This window comes from Notechis scutatus, chromosome 4, assembly GCF_049901735.1.
Source record: "Notechis scutatus isolate UNSWTSFEM ecotype Mainland chromosome 4, rNotScu1.2, whole genome shotgun sequence".
NCBI lineage: Eukaryota > Metazoa > Chordata > Lepidosauria > Squamata > Elapidae > Notechis > Notechis scutatus.
Window position 1 is genome coordinate 126586140 of NC_142012.1, and position 20549 is coordinate 126606688.

The 20549-nt window shown below is 35.6% G+C and overlaps 1 protein-coding gene across 1 annotated transcript in view; it reads right to left on the reverse strand.

Moving 5' to 3' along the window:
- Positions 1-20549, reverse strand: part of INPP5D (inositol polyphosphate-5-phosphatase D) — a 79419-nt gene that overhangs the window by 20459 nt on the left and 38411 nt on the right. The window contains exons 10-14 of the mRNA XM_026684265.2: positions 14235-14341; positions 11759-11861; positions 10082-10278; positions 9240-9357; positions 5641-5737 (exon numbers count right to left, since the gene is read on the reverse strand). Of these exons, the coding sequence (XP_026540050.2) occupies positions 5641-5737; positions 9240-9357; positions 10082-10278; positions 11759-11861; positions 14235-14341 (622 nt within the window). The remainder of the gene's footprint in view (positions 1-5640; positions 5738-9239; positions 9358-10081; positions 10279-11758; positions 11862-14234; positions 14342-20549) is intronic.

The following is a 20549-nucleotide window of genomic DNA, read 5'->3' on the forward strand; positions in this document are numbered from 1 at the left end:
CTTTTAATAACCACCACTTTCCCTACAAATCACAATGCAGATCAATAGACTAGTGAGATGTACTACAGTTAAATGAGTCATGGAACTTATTTTCACATCCAGCTATCTGGCACAAAGACACCCAGTTATGTCCTCATGAAGCAGTCATCTCCAAATCACCACAGGCAGCTTAAATTCATCATTAGTTGTTCCAGCTGTCTTCTAAAGTAATCTAAACACCATTGTGCTGACATAACTGTGTATGTTATCATTTCCACAATTCAATAAACACCTGAAATACTCTATCTTTACACAATGTAGTGAAATTACTGTGTTGTTGCTAATTTTCCTTTCTTCTTATGGGTATAATGTGAAAGAAATCCCTTGCAACTCAGCTTAATTAGAAACTAGGGTCTCCCAAATGATCACCTTTTCCATCTCCTACCCCTTCTTAATCCAGTTAAAGGCTAATCCAGATAGTTTTTCAAATGCTATGAACATGCATATTCATCTGCTGGAGAGAAAGCGGGCAAATTATGAAATGTGTATCACAATATCATCATGCAAATGCCACATCTTATGTATTTGAACCAGATGCCAGGATGCAAGTACATAAAGGTGGTACCGGTTTAATTTCACCACGTTATATTGATATCCTTGTGGATTACTGTGGAAGTCACTGTAAACACAGAGATATCTGGATGTTTGGGAGCACAGAACTCAGGGAGCTGAATGCCCAGTCTGTGCTTACAGTTTTAGCCAATCACTGGTTGCTTGATATACAGGTAGCCCTTGACAAGTCCATTGACTTTGCTTGTCAGAAGGTCGCAAAAGGTGATCACATGTTCCCAGGACACTGCAACCATCATAAATATGAGGCAGTTGCCAAGCATCCGGATTTTGATCACGTGACCACAGGGATGCTGCAAGAGTTGTAAGTGTGAATAAAGGTCATAAGTTACTTTTTTCAGTGCTTTTGTAACTTTGAATGGTCACTAAACGAGCTGTTGTATGTGGAGAACTAATTTCAAGCTCTCCAATAACTGAATTCTTCTTTTGCCCCCCCCATCCCCATTCTTTCGGATCTGTTCCAGTACAAACGCACATGCATCATAGACAAATACGCAAGATATTAAATTGCTAGCATTTCCCATCTCCAATTTTCCACATATTTGTGAAAAATTGATCACTGTTTTGCAATAAAACAATACATTCTCAAAAACAATTTGACAAAAAATTGGTTTTAAGAAATGCATTGAGAACTGTCAGAACCATGATTTCAAATGGAGGAAGAGCAAATAATGTATGGTAAAATGGGCAAAAATGATGGTTATAATACTGAAATGAATCAATGGGAGACAAAATGCTTAAAAGACAATAATTCACATTGTCTTACAGTTTAAAAGAAAACTTTTTTTGAATGGTGTACCATTGATATAGGATACCAGAGAAAATGTTCAAGGTACTATTAATCACTGTTGGCGATGTGAAAAACGTGAAGGGACTTTTTATCATATATGCAGACTTGTGAAAAAGCAAACAGATACTGGACACAAATACATATGATGATGTACAGAGTTTTAAAAATTAACATTCAAATGGAACTGGAACTTTTCTTATTAAGACTGATGGACAATATGTTTATAACTATTGCAGAGAGTGGAAGTCAATACCTTTCTTTTTCTTCCTTTTGTAATCTTTTTCTTTTTTCTATTTTTTTCCTTCTATGTTTCTGTGTTTTTTTTAAGTTTGTAAATATTTTTTTTACGAGAACGAAAGAAAACACTCTGATCCATTTGTCAATATAATGTGATTACAGGAGGTTTATCCTGCTCAACTACCACAATGGCTCTTTTGTCTAAAAAGACCTTTGCATCTGAACACAAATGTATCCATTTGTCAACTATTCTTCTACACTTCCAAATATATAAGTAGTTTAATCAGTAAAATTTTGGAATAAAAATTCTGACTGTTGATCATTCTTTGTGTGAATAAATAATAAAACCTGCTTGTTATACACATCATATTACTTCATTCCCTGTGAAAAGCCAGTTATTTTTGGTCAACAGAGTAGCTATGCTGAAACAAGTTCAAGGACAAATTTCGTTTCTTCCTTTTAATACAGAAATCAGTGCAGGCCATCCTTTAAGCAATGAACATGCGAGGTGGACAGAAGGAAAGACCTGTAGTTTGTGTTGCCATGGGAATGTGGACGTGTGAAAGGAAGCTGAAAGGAGGCATAGAAAGGAGGGAACTTATGGTGATTTAACACAGCTTATCTGCTTTCCTGTATATAGGCACATGATCTGGATTTCTAGATTTAATTCCAATTTCACAGAGCCGAAGAGTTATAGACGTAACATACAAATCAAAATTATTAAGACAAATAATAGTCCTGGAAGAGAAATGTTCCCTGTTGACCTTTAGCAAAAGGAAACACAAACAAAACAATCACCACTTAATCATTTAGTATTTTCTTTGATGAAGAGACTTTATAATTTTAATGATATACATTCTTTCTCTGTATGTGCGCCTGAGAATGGTATATTGCTTAGTAACTTTGTACATCTTTGTTTTGATTATGGCTTTTGAAAAGTTACTGAATTCAGCAAAGTTAAGAAAAAGAAGTATATTTTTTATAGTTTTATTTATTTTTATTTATTTATTTGTCAAATATGTACTTAGATAACAGATATAAGAATGAACATGATTATTAATACAAGAAATGGATATGAATAAAAAGAGTCAATTAGGACAGGGACGGTAGGTACATTAGTGCGCTTATACACGCCTCTTACATTATCCTTATCATGTACATGTTTTTGTATTGTTTTATTCTTTTTAACATTGTAAACTGCCCAGAATCACCTCATGGTGACAAACAAATTTAATAGCAACAGGACTTAGACTTATATACCACTTCACATTGCTTTACAGCCCTCTCTAAGTGGTTTACAAAGTCAGCATATTGCCTCCAATAATCTGGGTTCTCATTTTATTGATCTTGGGAGGATGGAAGGCTGAGACAACCGTGAGCCACTCAGGCTTGAATCCTGGATTGAGCAGTGAGTTAGCCTGCAATGCTGCATTCTAACCACTGTACCATCATGGTTCTTACATAATAAATAATAAATCATAAATATATCTTTGGATAAGAAAAAGAAACAATGCCTTCTGTATGTTCCATATTTAAAGGTGGCTTCTTGAATCTATATAAGTAGCACATGTTTAATTTTGTATTAAAAACATATATTTGACTCTTTAAGAAAAAGGAAAAAAAAGGGGGAAGAACAATTACACAGTGCTCCAGTCCTGATGAGAACACCACAGTGCATGGAAATGATTTTTCCTCTCTATTTGTTTGTGTCATTGTGTATTTTTACTATTTTTGGAAAAAGTTGCTGAAAATTGTTATTTCCCTCCAAAATCCAAAGGTGCTATTTGAATAAAATTCTGTTCTGAGAAGAAAATAGCAGCATGTGGTTATAATGTAATGCAGCATCTTCCACAGTCTGCCCCAGATATGTTTCTTTACAAATGCCAGACTTTGGTCAGCACAGCCAGTCTAAGCCAACACATGTGTCCAAATCAAGAAAACTGACATAATGACATGCTTTCATGTAACATGGTCCCAGATTATGTTGCACATTAACATTGGCTCATTATTGAGGCAGAATAGAGATTGGTGGTAATAAGGGCAAGGCAATTTATGCAGCATACTGTCTACCAATTCACGTATTGGATTATACCTTAAAATAGTGATCTGTCTGTATGCTTAGTAAGTATATTAAACATGTTCAGTCTCACAATGGCAGGGAATAAATGTATCTCAGGTTTACATATTGGATTGTAGGAGTTTTCTGGACATAGTTTTCATTCATTTGCAGACTTTTTTAAAAATCCCCCTGAGGTAACATCTTCAGTGCTGTGACCTTGGAGAAATAAGTTTTGCATAGCTGTGGAATATATAGTTGCCTATCCTATGAACCTTGTATGTGATGGGTGAAGTATGTGCCAGTCACATAGCAATAATGTCTAACAGCACAGCTGAGATTCCTCTAATAACCCAACATGCTCAGATATCATCACCTAGTTTTGAGATATTCCTTAGATGGCATTTTCCTCCTAAAGACATTTTAATAAATCTGCAACCTTGGAATCTCCCTGAGTTTCCTAATGCAAAGATCATGCTATTTTATTCATCATGCTTCTATACTGCCCATGTTCAATCAATCAATCAATCAATCAGAATAGAGCATCTAAATGACTCTGAGAGGCTTGACATTATAGGAGTATTTACTTAAAAAATGAATATTGTTCAGTATGCCGATATAACATTTCAAAAAAAAATATTTGATGTTGAGAAGTAAAAAACAAAACGAGAGAACTGTTTCTTGGTTCTGAGAAACAGTTGCACAACCAATGAAAGGGTGGAGGCAGCCGTCACTATAAAACTGATATAAAATTAAAAACTACAATTTAGTATTAGTTTTTATAAGTTTTTGATGACTGCCTCTAAAGCTTTTACTAATTGTGACAGATGGGGAAAGATATTAAACACTTGGCTGCAGTTACTGTAATCATTGAAGATGTTTTGATTTTCATGTCAGTAAAATAAACAAGTATTATATCTCCATCTACTATTTTTTTGTAGTAGGATCCATAGCATGTTGCTTTAAATCAGTGGTGTGATACTCAATTTCATTGAGGGCCGCATCAGGGTTGCGGGCATGTTGGGGATGCCTGTGATGGCCCGAGTGATCTGCCAGTGAAAATGGAGTTTGGGAGGCCCTCCCAAGCTTCGTTTTCGCTGGCAGAGGTTGCAGGAGCCTGTTGCAGCCGCCCAAGCTCCGTTTTTGCTGGCAGAGGTATCGCGGGCCAGTCCTTTGCTGTTTCCAGGGCCAGTTGTGGGCCAGTTCTAAGTACCCCATGAGTTGAGTTTGACACCCCTGCTCTAAATTCAGTTCTGAGTAAAAATATTAGGAGCCACTGGAAAAACACAATGGGTTTGATCAGAATTCTGGGATTCTGATTATCAGTATATCAAAAGTCAGACCTCAACTTACAGCAGTTTGTTTAGTGACCATTCAAAGTTATGACGACACTAAAAAACATGATTCATGAATGTTTTTCACAGATACGACCTTTGCAGCATCCCTTATGATCATGTGATCAAAATTCAGATGCTTGGCAGCTGGTTCATATTTATGACTGTCGCTGTGTTCCATGGTCATCATGTGATCCTCTTTTGCGACCTTCTGACAAGCCCAGTCAATGGGGAAGCCAGATTCACTTAACAATTGTGGCAAGAAAAGTCGTACAAAACTCACTTAACAAATGTCTCACTTAACAACAGAAATTTTGGACTCAATCATGGTCGGAAGTCAAGGATTACCTGTATAACACTAATCATATTGGTTAGGGCAACATCTGAAAGGTTCCATATTTCCTCATGCCTAGAGATGAATCTTCTAGTTATCTTTTCTGAAAAAAATGCCTTCAGCAATTCATCACCATGGGGAAAAAGGAGGGCCCAGTGCCCTGGTCTTCACAGTGATAAACTTCACACTTCTAGCTTTTTGAATCTGATTATCCATTTATACTCAGTGGAAATTCTATACTGGTGCCTCAGATGCCCTTAGGAAGGTAATCATAATTTACCTCTGTTTCTTCTCACTTCCTGAAGTCAAATGGCTGTTCACAAACCCAAATGAGGTTCCATTAAACATGAATGACACCCCCACAGCTCCTTTGTTGCCTGTTGGAAAAAGTAAATGAAAGAAGAAACAAAACAGTTTTAAAAATAAACCCTTCCTCTTGCTATTTAAGCTAGATATCTTTGAGGATGCAGAACTGAGAAACAGAAACCTCCTGAAGGTTTTCCCAAAAACTTTTTAAAAAGCAAAAATTGAGTTTCTTTTTACTACTCAACAAAATTTAATCAATTAGTGTTTTGAAAATAGACCAAGAATCCCTTATAATTTTAATTTTAATTGAACACATAGTATAAAAGGAAAAGGTTCCCCTTGCATATACATTCTAGTAGTTTCCAACTTTAGGGGGAGGTTCTCATCTCTGTTACAAAGCCGAAGAGCCAGCGCTGTCGGAAGATACCTCTTTGGTCAGGCATGACTAAAAGCTGAAGGCGCATGGAATGCTGTTACCTTCCCACCAAAGTGTTCCCTATTTTTCTACTTGCATTTTCACATTTTCGAACTGCTATGTTGACAGAAGCTGGGACAAGTAATGGGAGCTCACTCCATTACATGGCGCTAGGGATGCGAACTGCCAAACTGCTGACCTTTCTGATCGACAAGCTCAGCGTCTTAGCCGCTGAGCCACCGCATCCCTTTTCACATAGTATACTGCAAAGTTATTTCTGAAAGTAAATTGTAATATAAAGATACATAGACCTGCAAAGTTACTAAGAATCCCTGTATTCCCATCATATCTGTATAGGCATACATGATATAATTTATCATTCAACTTAGAGACAGTTGTGGATTGTAATGATTTGTGGAAGCACTTCTATGAGCCAAATCTTAGTATGAAAAGTAGTATAGATCTTTATGAGGTTTTGGTTGGTTGGGTTTATTCCCCCCCCTCCCCATTATGTCTTGGCTTACACATACATTATCTACTGTCCTTCCAAAGTTGTCCTGTTTTTTTGTAATTGGAATATCATGTAATATGTATGTATATACGTACTATATGTATGTATATAGCAGTCATTTATTTTATAAACACTGGGTAGAGATATTTCATAGAAAAAAATACATCTGAAAAAAAATCTACCAGAATCGCATCAATGGAGTTCCAGGGGAAATTGTAATTAGGGAAAGAATTGCTATGGAAACCAAAAACAGATTTTTTTATTACTTAACTGTATCCAAATAATATCTTCATAAGCACTTAGTTCCTATTTTAGTTGCATTCATTTTACATAGAGGTGGATAGTTGTAAAATGGTATATATGGGAAACTTGCAAATTAATTAATTAATTCATTTTCTACTGATGTTGTAGAGAGCTTGATTAATATTTCCCCTTGTAGTCAACATTTAGCTTGCTATTTAAGTATTGAGGTTTTGTATTATACCTATTTCTTCTATTATGAAGTTAAAGTTACGATCAAAACTTAGCTCCGGTTATATAAAGAACCAATGTGATGGATAGATCATGAGGACTTGTCAAGAACTGAGAAAGATTGAAGCACACAGAAAGAACAGATCAATTGCCTGATTTGGGGCCATCATCTTCACAATATAGAGCAGTTAGTGAGCCTTAAAATCCAATGCTAATTTACATCAGCCCCAAATCCTGCTATAATGGAATGTAATCTGGATTCCCAGGATGGAAGGATTCCCAGAAGGCAAAGAGATAGCAAAGCCTAGGTAGTTTGCTGGGAGAAAGAGAGTTAAGAACAGAGGTGGTATTTAGCAGGTTCTGACCTTTTCTGGAGAACCGGCAGCAGAAATTTTGAGTAGTTTGGAGAACCGGCACATACCACCTCTGACTGGAGATTTTACAGTATCTTTTCCCTGCCACGCCCACCAAGCCACGCCCACAGAACCAGTAGTAAAAAAAAATTGAATCCCACCACTGGTTAAGAAGGTTTTGCCATAGCAATTCTCAGAATATATCTTTAGTTATGCAAATACTTGCTTAGTTTTGCAAGATTTCTGTCTATAGGTGAGAAATAATAAAAGAAACTGTTCAGAAGTAAATTTACATGTCTTTCTTAGCTCTTGGGGGCCCAACATCTGTTTCAATAATGTTTTTTTCTAAAAACCTTATGGGTTCTATTAACAGGAATACAAGGAAAACCCCAGCAGTAGTTTTCTAACAATGAATGAAATCTGATCAGCAGGATAAATGAAACTCTATGTCAGTATGAGATTCCTTGCATCCCAAACTATGGTGTTATGAGCTTGAGTTTCTCTATCATTAAAGACTGAATTACAAAAGATATTACTGTATAGAACTTCTGTTTATTTTTTGTAGTATAACATATTTTTAAAAGTATGTTAATGATAACTTCCAACTGAACTGGCTCAGTTGTTAATACCCAGTTTAATGAAGATATTCCAAATCTAGTTCCAATTTTTATGGAGATATCCAATATTGTCCTCAACTTTATTAAAATTATCTTTTAAGAACAATTAGTGGATTGAGAATGGGAAGCACCATTTTTGCATTGATTTTTCTCCTACTTTGAGGCTGGTTCCATTAGTACTAGTGGTAGGGAGAGCTCTAGCCCTAGGTTCCTCTTTGTAAAGTGTCTTAGATTCTGTTCTCTTCCTGCTGTATTAAACATCTCCATGAAACCACTAGGTGAGATCATCAACTGACCTCATGGGATAAAGTATAATCAGTGCTCATGGTACATAATTATGCATCTTTGTTCCTGCTCAATCAAGTGATGCTGTTGATGTTCTTTTTTGGTACTCAGAAGCTATAGGTAAGGGTTCAGCAAAACCCTAGCAAGATTAAGTAGTTATGGGCTTTGGGGTCTCCTTCCATCATTGGAGTTGGTGAACAATATGTAGGTTGTTTGCACAACTCTATGTGCCAATTGAATCTATTCCTACATTGAAAGGCTTGAAATGAAGTAATAAAGGCAATTTGATGGACAGTGCAGTATAACCATATAATACCATATCTCAATGAGCTGCACTGAACCAGGCAGGCTTCTGGGTGAAATTCAGGGTGCTGGTTGTCACCTATAAAATCTTCCATGGAATGCAATTATCTACCAGATCACCAATCTCCAATTTTCCCTGCTCATCCCATTAGATCTGGCATACTTCAGGTAAGCTTCAGATCCCTTTATTGTGACTTCTTTGTTATGGCAACTGCTTTCCAAAACAGTGTTTCTTCTGCAGTTTGGATGGCCCCAATTCCATTAGTGGTTAGAAAGACTTTAAACACATGATTCTTCCTCCAGGTGCTGGGGCCATAAACTTAGTTGAATCAGACTGTATGACTGATTTTTGTAGGCCTTGGCACTTTGTATATTCTTTAGTGGTTTTAAGTTGAATTTGTACTTTTATTTTTTTAATGAAGTTAGCAACTCAGTGAGAGTAAAATGGGTGACCATATAAATTGAATAAAAAAATAAACATTTACTCATAAGTAAATGAGTAGAGACCTATATATAACAAAAGTAACTTTGTTCCAGTTTATTTTATAGCATAAGAGAGTCAACATCTGAAAAATCACAATTTAAAATGCCTTATTTGGATATCTGCTCAATTCTTACCCAGTCTGTTTGCAATCCCAGTCTTCACAGTATCAACGCAGAGATGGCTTATGCGATTTTCATGTTCGGGTTTTGCCAGTACAACAGTCCTGATGTTCCAGAGAGTATGGGTTGCTATCTAATTTTTTAAAAAAGTAAAAATCAGCTGCCACACACCTCCACATAAATCTAGGTATCTGGATTACAATAACTAGGGACTATACATAAGCCTTCTCCAATGACTTATATTGAGTTTTTTTAATGTTGTCATGATCAGAATTATGATGAGAACCAATTATGTACAGAAACAATATACTGAACAGAAGAAGAATGCTGAAGAGGTGTTAACGCTATATTTTCTATAGATATTTTTCATTTAAGGATTGTGGAATGAATCTAAGTACATAGTCCCACTATTATAATGGAGCCATGTTTTAATTAACATTGTAGATTAATGATAAAAGCAGTTTTATCATATTATAGCATAGTATCTTCCAAATCATGAACTTTCAATGGATTACAACTCCATCCATAGTAACTATCAGGATTAATGTTACTGTATTGCCCAAATATTTGCTGATAAACAGTGATCCCATTTTGGAATTAGCTCAAAGGGAGATCCTTGTGCTCCACCCAGATCCTTTACAGTTTCCTTGGCAAGGAAACTACATATCTATGAAGTCACAAGTTGAGCTTGATTTATTGAGACTTTATTACTATCTAATGGTCTTTAGGAACATCTAATCTATCATTTCAAAAAAGCAAATACAGATGCATTTTGGAAGTGATGATTTTTGTTTGCATGGACCAATAGAACAATCTAGTCTCTAAACACAATTTTAATCATTAAGAAAAATTCTTACCACTTTGAAGCTAATACTGGTAATCTCTTGTAAGGAATGCCTTAGAATCTCTTGCCATTCTTTTTCCCCCAAGGAGTCTTCCTGTGTTCCAATCACATAGATGTCATGTGGAATATAGTCAGCCGTCTCATCACGGGTCTTACCCTGTCCCTTGGAGAGAAACCAGGAACTGATCTTCTTTGGTGGAGGAGCATCACCTTGATTAGCAAATCCCAAACCAAAATGAGGATAAGAAACTACCATAATAATGAATCTAGCTCAATCTTTACTAGAGTTGGACAACCTTCTTTGAAGCTAGTGCTGTCTCACTTTTAAGCCATATGTTTTTGCCTCTGAAGACCACAGATTGCAAAGTAGACTATGAAGGAAGATGAACAAAAAATCTATGAAACTGGGTTCTCCTGTTTACTATATTTAATAGTTGCATTAAAGCTATCTAAACCTCAGCCAATTTGGAGACTTTAAAAAATAACTAAAAATAGAACCACAAAAAACATTAATTTTTCACTATAAATTAGTAGTGCTCAGTGACTGCAAAATGAGGCAACAGGACCATAGATTAATAGATTATATTCCCCAAATTTCCTATAAAAAGACTTGTTAGAGCCTTATTTGATAATATTCAGGTATAATATTCAAACTGGAACAAACACTGCCTTATTTTCCCATCCACTGGACCCTGAAGAAATATACAGTATGTAGAATCCCATTTGGTCATTAACATAATCATATATGGAACTATTTATTGCCTTATTCTACCTTTATTTTTGTTTTATTTCCCAACAGATAGTTTCATAATTAAATAAATGGCAAAGGGAAGAGAATCAACCCGCTTTTATAAAATTTGCTACACCTGTAGATTATTTTATTTTGCTACGCAATTTTAAAACAAATAAAGAAAAAATAGGAGGAAAGAAGCCCACAGAGCTGTGAATAAGTTCTGATTACTCTGCCATGCAAAAGAAGAGTAAGGGATCATCTATGTATGTTACGTGCATTTATCTTAAAGTAACTGAGCAATATAACAATGAGGTAACTGGAAAATCTGTAGTAGGGATGTAGAAAAGAATTTTATCACAGATTCTGTTTTAAGCATTCTACTTTCAGCACATTCCATATCAGCACAAATGTTAGCAACAACCAAAGTCTAGGTAGCATTTGTCCCTTCCCATTCAAAAATATCCACAAACATACACTGGCACACACTTCTGAAAAGAAAGTATGCTATTCTCTAAAGAACAGTACAGTAATTGTGTTATTGACATTGGGAAAAGAAGCTGCATTAGGGAATAGTACATTATCAGAGATGTGTGATGTGAATTACAGAAATTATTTTCTGGCAATTTATATTAACCTCTACATAAAATAGTAGAAGATTAATAGAAAGGGTTCAATGCAGTTATGTCAGGAACTATTATATATATAAATAGAAATTTTTCAGTTTTTTGAAAAGAATCTCTAATAATCTTGCCAGATCAGAATATTGCTATACTAAGGCAGACAATAGAGTGGACCAGATTTTTTTTTCTGTACGCCTCAAATTATTACAAGGTTGCTAGTTATAATGTGCAGAATATCTGAACCAGAGATCTGTACTATCTCCCTTTCCCCATCCTCTTTTCTGATAAGACTGTAATTTGTATAGCAGAGGCTGGGACATAAATTTGAAATGTATACCCATATTCCAGGTCCCAATGAAGATGGTGATCATGTCAGGCTCTGGTTGTTCAGAATGCTTGTTCTTCATTTGCTGTAGAAGCTGGCAGAAGCCTTCTCTTTTCTGAAAAATGAAAGAGTAAAAAAATAAAAGAAAGAAATATCATAACTAACTCAGTGTTATTGATCAAAGAGCGCCTTCATTTGTTACATGTACATAGAAAAAATACTTTCACAATGACATGTGTCAAGGTTGAAAGTTTCAACCTAAGTAGCAACTTGTAAGTGATCTCTTTGAATTGGTAACATTTCCACTGATAGTTAAGACTGTTTTTAATTATTTAGAAGCTGGACAAAATGCTAACCACAGAAATGTTTAGATCAGTTCAAATCCTTCCTTAGTTTTACTTCTGTCGTGATATGACAGCTATATGACAGCTGAAAGAATTTTCAGTAAGTTGCAGAGATAAAACAGTTGATTTTGTTGACTTTAATCTATTAGAATATGAATCCAAATTAGTCAGTTTCTTGCATTCGTGAACAGAACCGCCATTGAGATGGTATTATTTTTATGGTATTATTTTTTTTACGAAATGTTCTCTAGATGCACTTGGAATTTCCATGGATAACAAAATAAGAAAAAATTAAAAATGGTGTGTTCATATTTTCTGTTCTGAGTGGGCATAAACACAGAAAAAGAGAGAAAGACTATATTATGAGCAATCACATTTCTAAAAAAAAAAGTTGAAGTACAATCCAGTCAGAAACCTATGATGGGACAGTCAGTCATACTGGGATGCTATAAGGTTAGATTACCATAAAACCTGTTCCCATAGTTCTCCATACATAATGAGTATAAATAGTTCCTTCCCTAAGACAACTAGATATATCATAGAGAGCTGATCTTAATGGATAAAATGTTTTTGAGACATGCAAATGCTTCCATTTGAGCTGATGGTGTTCTGGTAGAATAGAGTCCCAGCACAAGTACAGAAGCCCTTATGATTCATGCAAAGGCACATGTTGCAGATATGATTGCCAATTCACTGACATCACAGTCTTACTGAAAAGAGGAAGGGCTCCTTCTCAGTTTCAGGATTCATGGAATGACCTCCACAGGGAGACAGGCCTTGAATCCAATGTATTGTCCACAGTGAAAGCAAATAGATTCTTCTTTATCCCAGGCATTTATTGTATATTGTTTTAAGCATTCATGTTATATCATAATAACAGGATTTATTCATTGATTCAGTTTATATCCCATGTTTCCTTCAGGGACAAAAAGGTCTTTATATATGTCTTTATATATGTTCTTAATTGGTTCTACGTAGTTTTATAAACCACCCAGAGAACTATAGCTATGGGAAGATAGCTACTGACATGGGAAGATAGCTATTTATACACTATGAAGCATTCATAGCAATCATTCTTAACCTGGATATGTGGCAATTCAGATTATGTCTTATACCTATGGAGAAAGGTAGATATCTCTTTTAGAGAAAATATATAATCTCCTTAAAAACTAGATTTGATTCAGTGTTTAAGATTAATTAGAGTTAATTCTACTGTCCAACTGAGCACATTTCCTTAAGAACGAAACATAAATTATCAGGGACTAGACTGTGTTTGCTAGGTATAAGACTTTTAATTATTACCCTGAATTCTAAATATAATTTACTGAAACAATTTGGAGGAGGGAAACCCCTTGGATTGTTTTATATGGAAGACATAAATCTTCATTCTTTGCTGCTAATAACCCTGGAACAAGGAACTGATATTTCAAACAAATTCAAATCAGTAGCTTGAAATAACTTGATCAATTGACCTTCCCTATATATATTTAACATGAGCCTGAATCAAGATGGGCAGGAAAACAAGCTTCACATATCAAATAATAGACATCTGGGCATGCCTGGGGATGTCCTTTATTCAGAAGTGTCAAGAATATGTTTATTCCATATTCTGTTTAATAGCATCTGTATGACTTATGTGGTACTTACCCACATGATTCTGAAATTATATTGTTTATTGTTCATTATTTTTATTGAGCATCCACTTTATTTTAGTGCTTCCTGAATACCTTTCCCGTAGTCCTTCAGTTCTATCTTGAGGAGTTTCTGTGTATTTATAGCATCCTATCCAATGTACATAGATATGTCAGAGTTAAGCTGTCTAGACCTCTTGAACAATTAAACTGAGCATTCTTGTCTTCTGGTTTACAGTTTACTTTCATTGTTTCTGATATCCCAAGCTGAACAGCTAGAGATAATATTTATTTATCCTTAAATACTTATTTACCCATAAATATTTATTTACCCTTAAATTTCTCTTGAAAACCTCTGTAAATTGTTTCAACATCAATTTCTCTAACAGAAAAATGAGGTAAGTTTTAAATAAATAAATGCATCATTTTGCATTTGTAATTAATGAAAATAATGACATAAAATGAATAGTAATGTTTCTGCTTTGTTAAACCACTCAGAAGGGAGCATTTTACCTTAGAGTCAGCAAAGACATATTCTTTCCTTTGTGCTTTTTCTTTTTCTGTCTCTAGTACAATGACCAGCTTGTTAGGAAACTTCTGAGACTTGATGAGCTGTAGGACTAAACAGAAGTAAAAACTAAGTCAATCTTAGAAATTTTGAAACTGAAAGAGCCCATGCTAAATAATATGTGTTCCCTCGCAGAACTTGAGTTGTACAATCCAATCTTACTGGACAATGATAGGCATTTAAAAAATTGGCAGTGACTCAAAACTAAGCCTTAGGTGCAAATCGATTGTGGTTTTGAAGCCTCATCATGCTGGAATAATTTCTGCTCATTAAACTGTAGGATTGCCTAATTAGAAGAACTCGGGTGAGTCGTATGTCTCACACAAACTGCATATCAATTCACTATTTCATAAAAAGATATGAGATTGTCACAAAAGTCAGCACTGATGATTAGGAAAGGTATTGATGTGCATTTTTTACAACTAGCAGAAACTAAATTCGAATCTAAAGTCCAATTAAAGGAACAATTCACATTATAAGAGAACCATGCTAGTAGGGATGTAGCAAAAGTGCTGTTTGACAACTTTATTATTTCTTAACAGCTGCTGATGTAACTTGGCTGACTTGGAAAATATCTTGCATGCAATAATTCTCCATTTTTCATTCCAAGATGAATGTTAAACATATCATTTATTAGAGCAAGATATCTATTAATCTGTTGATAATTTAAAAATGGCTAGAGAGGACGTAATGGCAGAACTCAAAAGTGGTTGACTTAGATTTGGGTACATTGAGGCAACTGGTTTAATGTGCTTTTTCACAGTTTAGTAAGCAACAGAAAGTATGCCTGCATTTCTTACTGCTGATTTCTGCTCTGCTTCTTTAACAGTTTAGTGTGGAACAACTTAAGATGCTCGGGCAACTAACCCTTCATCCCTGTGGATCTGGTGCTGGGGACTTCTCAGTAAATCAAAAGAGCCACTTCTGGTTCAGCCTGACCCTGCCAAACAATGCACCTATCAGTTGTAGTATTTTTCCTACACAGGTTACCATGTGACAGGCAAGTGTAACTGAGTGGGGACTTTCTGCTACATACCAGTAGACCCCAACCCCCAATGCATCATCGCCACAGTTGCTGCTGAAGCACCATACAAATCACCATTCAGTGATTTTGATGACTATAAAACTTCTCAGCTGGCATGTATTTTAATAGTCTGTATATTACATTGGTGGAAAACATCATTTTGGTGGAAAAAAACCCTCTAAAGACTCTAAAGTTAGACACTTTAAATATAGGCAACGACACTGTTGTCCTTTGTAGGTGACCAGACAACCTGACAAATTGCCAGGGCAAGTTATCACTTTGAAAGAAATAAAAGCTTACAAACATTAATAAAGTAGCAATTTTACTTGTTGTAGGAGTGCTATAACAATCTCAATTGCTAAAATAGATTTCCAAAAAGACTGAACTAAACATATTGTATAGGTTCTCCTGCTTGATAGGGGGCTGGATTAGAAAACCTCCAAGGTCCCTTCCAGCTCTATTCTAATTCTATATTGCGCTATTACCCAGATCAGATAAAAAGAAGTTATGGGTAGTGGAACACCACCTTATATTACTTACTGATTGCAATAATATTATTAATTATTGTATGTTGGCTTCTTAGTTATACTCCAGCATACTCCATGCAAGAGTTTCTTTTTTTAAAAAACAACAACTGTCAATTGTCCATTTGTGTATTAAAAGTGCCCACCAGAAGATATGTAGTCTGCTACAATGCAGCAGGAGTTGAAATGCTACTGTTCTAAAGTAAATAGCATTACATACAAAGGCCTGGAGTTTTTAATTTTTTCTCCTGTTATATGATTCATATGTTAATTAATGAATCTATATTGAGTAAGAGTTGTAAAACATAGTAGATATAAAACATATGTGCAGTGAGAAGTACTACTATTGGTAATGTTTACATCCTACATAAATTAGAAGGTAATGTAAAAGCCAGATCTGGGCTTCATCCAGTTCCTGCTGAGCTTCCTAAGGAAATATCTGGAATGTCTTCTCCTTGAGCAGCTGTGAAGATGAAAGATATGCAGATACTGAAAATAAACCTCTTTTCTGGCTAGACTATCATGTATAAAAATGTAAACGGTTTCAGAATTAATGATTCTGAATCATCATTCAGTGATTCTGGTGACTATAAAACTACTCAGCTGGCATTTATTTTAATTCTTGTATTATTTCAATTATTTTTATATTTTTAATTTTATTCACTGTCTAGAGCAGGGGTAGTCAACCTTTTTATACCTACCCCCCACTTTTGTATCTTTGTTAGTAGTAAAGTTCTCTCTAACCGCCCACTGGTTCCACGGTAATGGTGATTTATAAAGTAGGAGACAAAACCCCTACCGCCCACCATGAAAGCTGGAACACCCACTAGTGGGCGGTAGGGACCAGGTTAACTACTACTGGCCTAGAGTCATAGTATCGGGGCCCCAAGAATAAGAAAAGCTGCTTTAAAGAATTTTTTATTCTGGGAAGCATCACAGGGGAATATTGTAAATAAAGTAGAAAATGGTAGACAGAAATGTTCAGTGTCAAATGCATGTGAATTAAAGGTAATCAAATTGAGAACAATTAAATGAAGTATTTATGAAAACACTAAAGGAAATTGTATATATTCTTGATTTGGTTTTTCTGCTGACAAAACTTAGTTTGAACTAATGAAATCAATATGTTAATAAAATGAACTAAATGGAATCGATATGTTAATGAAATATCTCAAAACTGCATGTTTGCGTCCCTTCAAAAATGCTTTAATAATAACACTTCTACTTTGTGCTTTATTATCCAGAAAAATTCAGTGTTTTGTTTAAACAACCTTTGTAGATGATTGCTTTTCAACTATCAGCTGAGGGAAAACTGATTCTCAGTTATTTATTTCAACTTCCCAATTTCTTATTTTATTTAAAACTCCACATGCTCTCTCAGTAGGCTTTGGACCAGCCCAAATGTTCTATTTATGTAAGTCTTCTCCAGTCTTGTGGAGTTAGTATATTGAATACTAACAAATTCTTAGCTGTTGGTTTTGTAACTGAGAATTCCAGTAGTTTTGCTAACTGTATTTATTCCATTTCTAATTTATGCAATAATCAATGTTCTGGAAGGAATCGACAGTTACTAAAATAAATCTAAAACTTCAGAAAAAAATGCCCCTAACAGTTAGCATGAAATGCAAACAAAACTGGAAAATAAAAGTAAAAGGTGATCCAAAATAAGTCATCTCCTTATTAATGGCAATACAATCCTCGATCATTACCCCAAGAGGTTCCATGTAAGATATAAAATATCTATCTATCTATCTATCTATCTATATATGTTTTCTTAAGTTTTCACGGGTATTTATATGTATGGTGTTCAGCTTTGTTCGGGTATTTTCCCACGTCATTATAGTTGTGCTTTTAAAGTTGTAGCGACGTTTTGGCAGAATCTCATCTGCCATCATCAATACACAAGCCTGATGACCCTAACCCTGATAACCCTAACCCTAACCCCTAACCCTGACCCCGACCCCGACCCTAACCCTAATCCTAATCCTAATCCTAACCCTAACCCTAACCCTAAATATATATGTAAGGTATTCAGCTTTGTTCAGGTATTTTCCCACGTTATTATAGTTGTGCTTTTAAAGTTGTAGCAACATTTCGGCAGAATCTCATCTGCCATCATCAGGCTTCTATATAGTGTTCGTCTGTGAATCAGACTTTCACAGCCGTTTCTGTTTTAAATTTGGTGCTAGCCTACTGCTGTGCCAGAATGGTTTTTTTCTTCATCCTGATTGGTTGGGAGTCTTGGTCTGTGTTTATTGGTCTTGGAGTTTGCTGTGTTCTGCTTGATTGGTGTTTCTAATATCTTCTGTCTGTTTTGTAGCTTTTTTTGTCTTGAATGGCTGGCAACATTGTGTTTCCTGTATTGGAGGCTTTTAGTGCGGCTTGGCTCCAAGTAAACGGACAGCTATCATTTATTTACTCCAGTTACTCGGAGCCAAGCCGCACTAAAAGCCTTTGAAGTCGATGCTATGATTCAATGGCACCAAAACCCTAGCCATTATAGAAAACCCCAGCTACAGAATTATCAGAGAAGCCATAGAGATTGAAAAAAGACCCGAAAGCATGAATAGAAGAGATGACTCCACCAGACTATCAATTATCTGGAAGCCTGCACTCTCAAACAAAAAAAATCTCCACACAACAAGCCAGGCAAACACCTGGGCATAAACCGACTCCCCCGATACCTCCAGCTCAAACACACCCCAACCAGGCACCCAGGTGGGACTAAAATTGAGTCCCAACTCCGAGCAAATACCACAAAACAGAACTATAATTTCCCACCATCACCTTCTTGAAACACTTTTTTTTCACTCTGTCTCAATTACTCTGATGCTATATTACCTACTGCAGAAAATCACTGAGGAGAGCAGGATGGTTCAGGTTTTATATAATTAGTGAAAAACAGTCACCCAACTCAGTCCAGATTGATAATAATTAAGCAGCACTAATTTGGTGTTACTTTGAAATTTTTATTTATTCTTATATTGCTCACAAATCTCCTTTCCATTTTCTTTTTATTATTTGGCTTTTTTTTGCTTTTGCTTTAGGCTATGTGCATTTTAAACAGTCACTTAAATAAATTAAATGAGACCATGATTGATAGTATCATGCTGAAAGATCTCAAAGACTCTATAAGCATGTACACTTTGTTTTTTCCTCATCGAAGTCATTTCATAGGGCAATCAAAGCACTTTCTGTTTCAAAGCCAAGCCTAAAGCCAGACTGAAGAGGATCTATAAATGCCAAATATCAGGGGAGAGAAGGCTGTTCTCATCACTGCCAGCCTAACCCCTCTATAGTCTTCAGTTCAAACATCTTTTGCTTAATAATCTCAACTACAGAATAAAATGTAACCATGATTTAAAATGTACATCCCAACTTTGGCCATAACGATGACCAGGTGTTCTCTCTGGACTGCAGTAATACAGTCCTTGTTTGGTAGATCCCCCATCTTCTTATTTATTTATTTATTTGATTTGCCAATTGTTTACAAGATAATAAGTATAAATGTATACATAGTTGTGAATACATGAAATGGCATATAAGAAAAATAAGAATAAGAAAACAATAGGACAGACGTTCTGCTTATGCCCTTCTAGCCAAGCCAGGAAAGCAAATATCACCATTTCCCCCTTCTGTGGGCATAACATTTGTGGAATGGTCTCTCTCTCTGCTGAACCTGCTAAACAAAGAAAGAAATGTCTTTTCATTATTTTTCTGTTTGCACTGATGAGAGGAGGACATAAGGTTGTTTCTCAGCAGGCAAAAAATGGCCAATGGGCAAGGCATACAGTAGAACCTCTGATCATGAACACTTCTGACCACAACCAAATCGGGTTCCGACCTAAAAATTCACTATTTTTTTTTCCAGCCAATTTCCCCCTCCACGCCATTTTTTTTGTAAGTGCCAAATTTCAAAAATTAGGTTCAGGTCACGACCAAATCAGGTTGTGACCAAAGTTACAGAACGAATTATGGTCATGATCATGTACTTGTCAGAATGCATACCACCATTTGCAACTGAGGCATTTGCCTAAGATGAAATGAAACATAGCAGCCCTAATGGACCATCCTGCTTGCACCAGCAAAGAGGGAAAGTCTACACTTGGCACAGAGCAGCAAAATACTGTCTGATCACCTTCAAAGCAACTCTGGGTTGGGCTGATAATCCTACTCTTTCCAAATGAAAAGTAGCCTATTCTTGCATTAGGGTGAACAAGAAAAGTAGATCAGCCCTAAAAAGATCTACTGCCAGGCACACACAACAGAGCAACACGTGTAGAGCTTATACTAGCTGCTTTATTGTTCTATGCCACTTTCACAGGAATCTTCCCAGACTGGCAGATATGCTAGATATGGTTCAAAGACCTTGCCTCCTTGCATTTACGAATCCATGCTAATTCCCTGTTTGATCCCTCCACCAGACTGGGATTGTTGCTCTCCAACACCTACTAGGAAAATTAAAAAACTCCATAATACAAACATATATGTCTATCAAACCAACAATAAAATGAACAGCTAAACATAAAAATAAGAATTTAGATACTGCTTTGATTGTTAGAACACTCTAAATTATATGTTCACGTCACAAACTGATTGCTCTATATCAGTTCCTCTAAAGTTGTTTCTAGAACAAAATTCTTCATAGTTCACAATTCACATGTTTAGAAAATCCATATTATTCTCATGCTTCATTTGAGCCTTTAAATAAA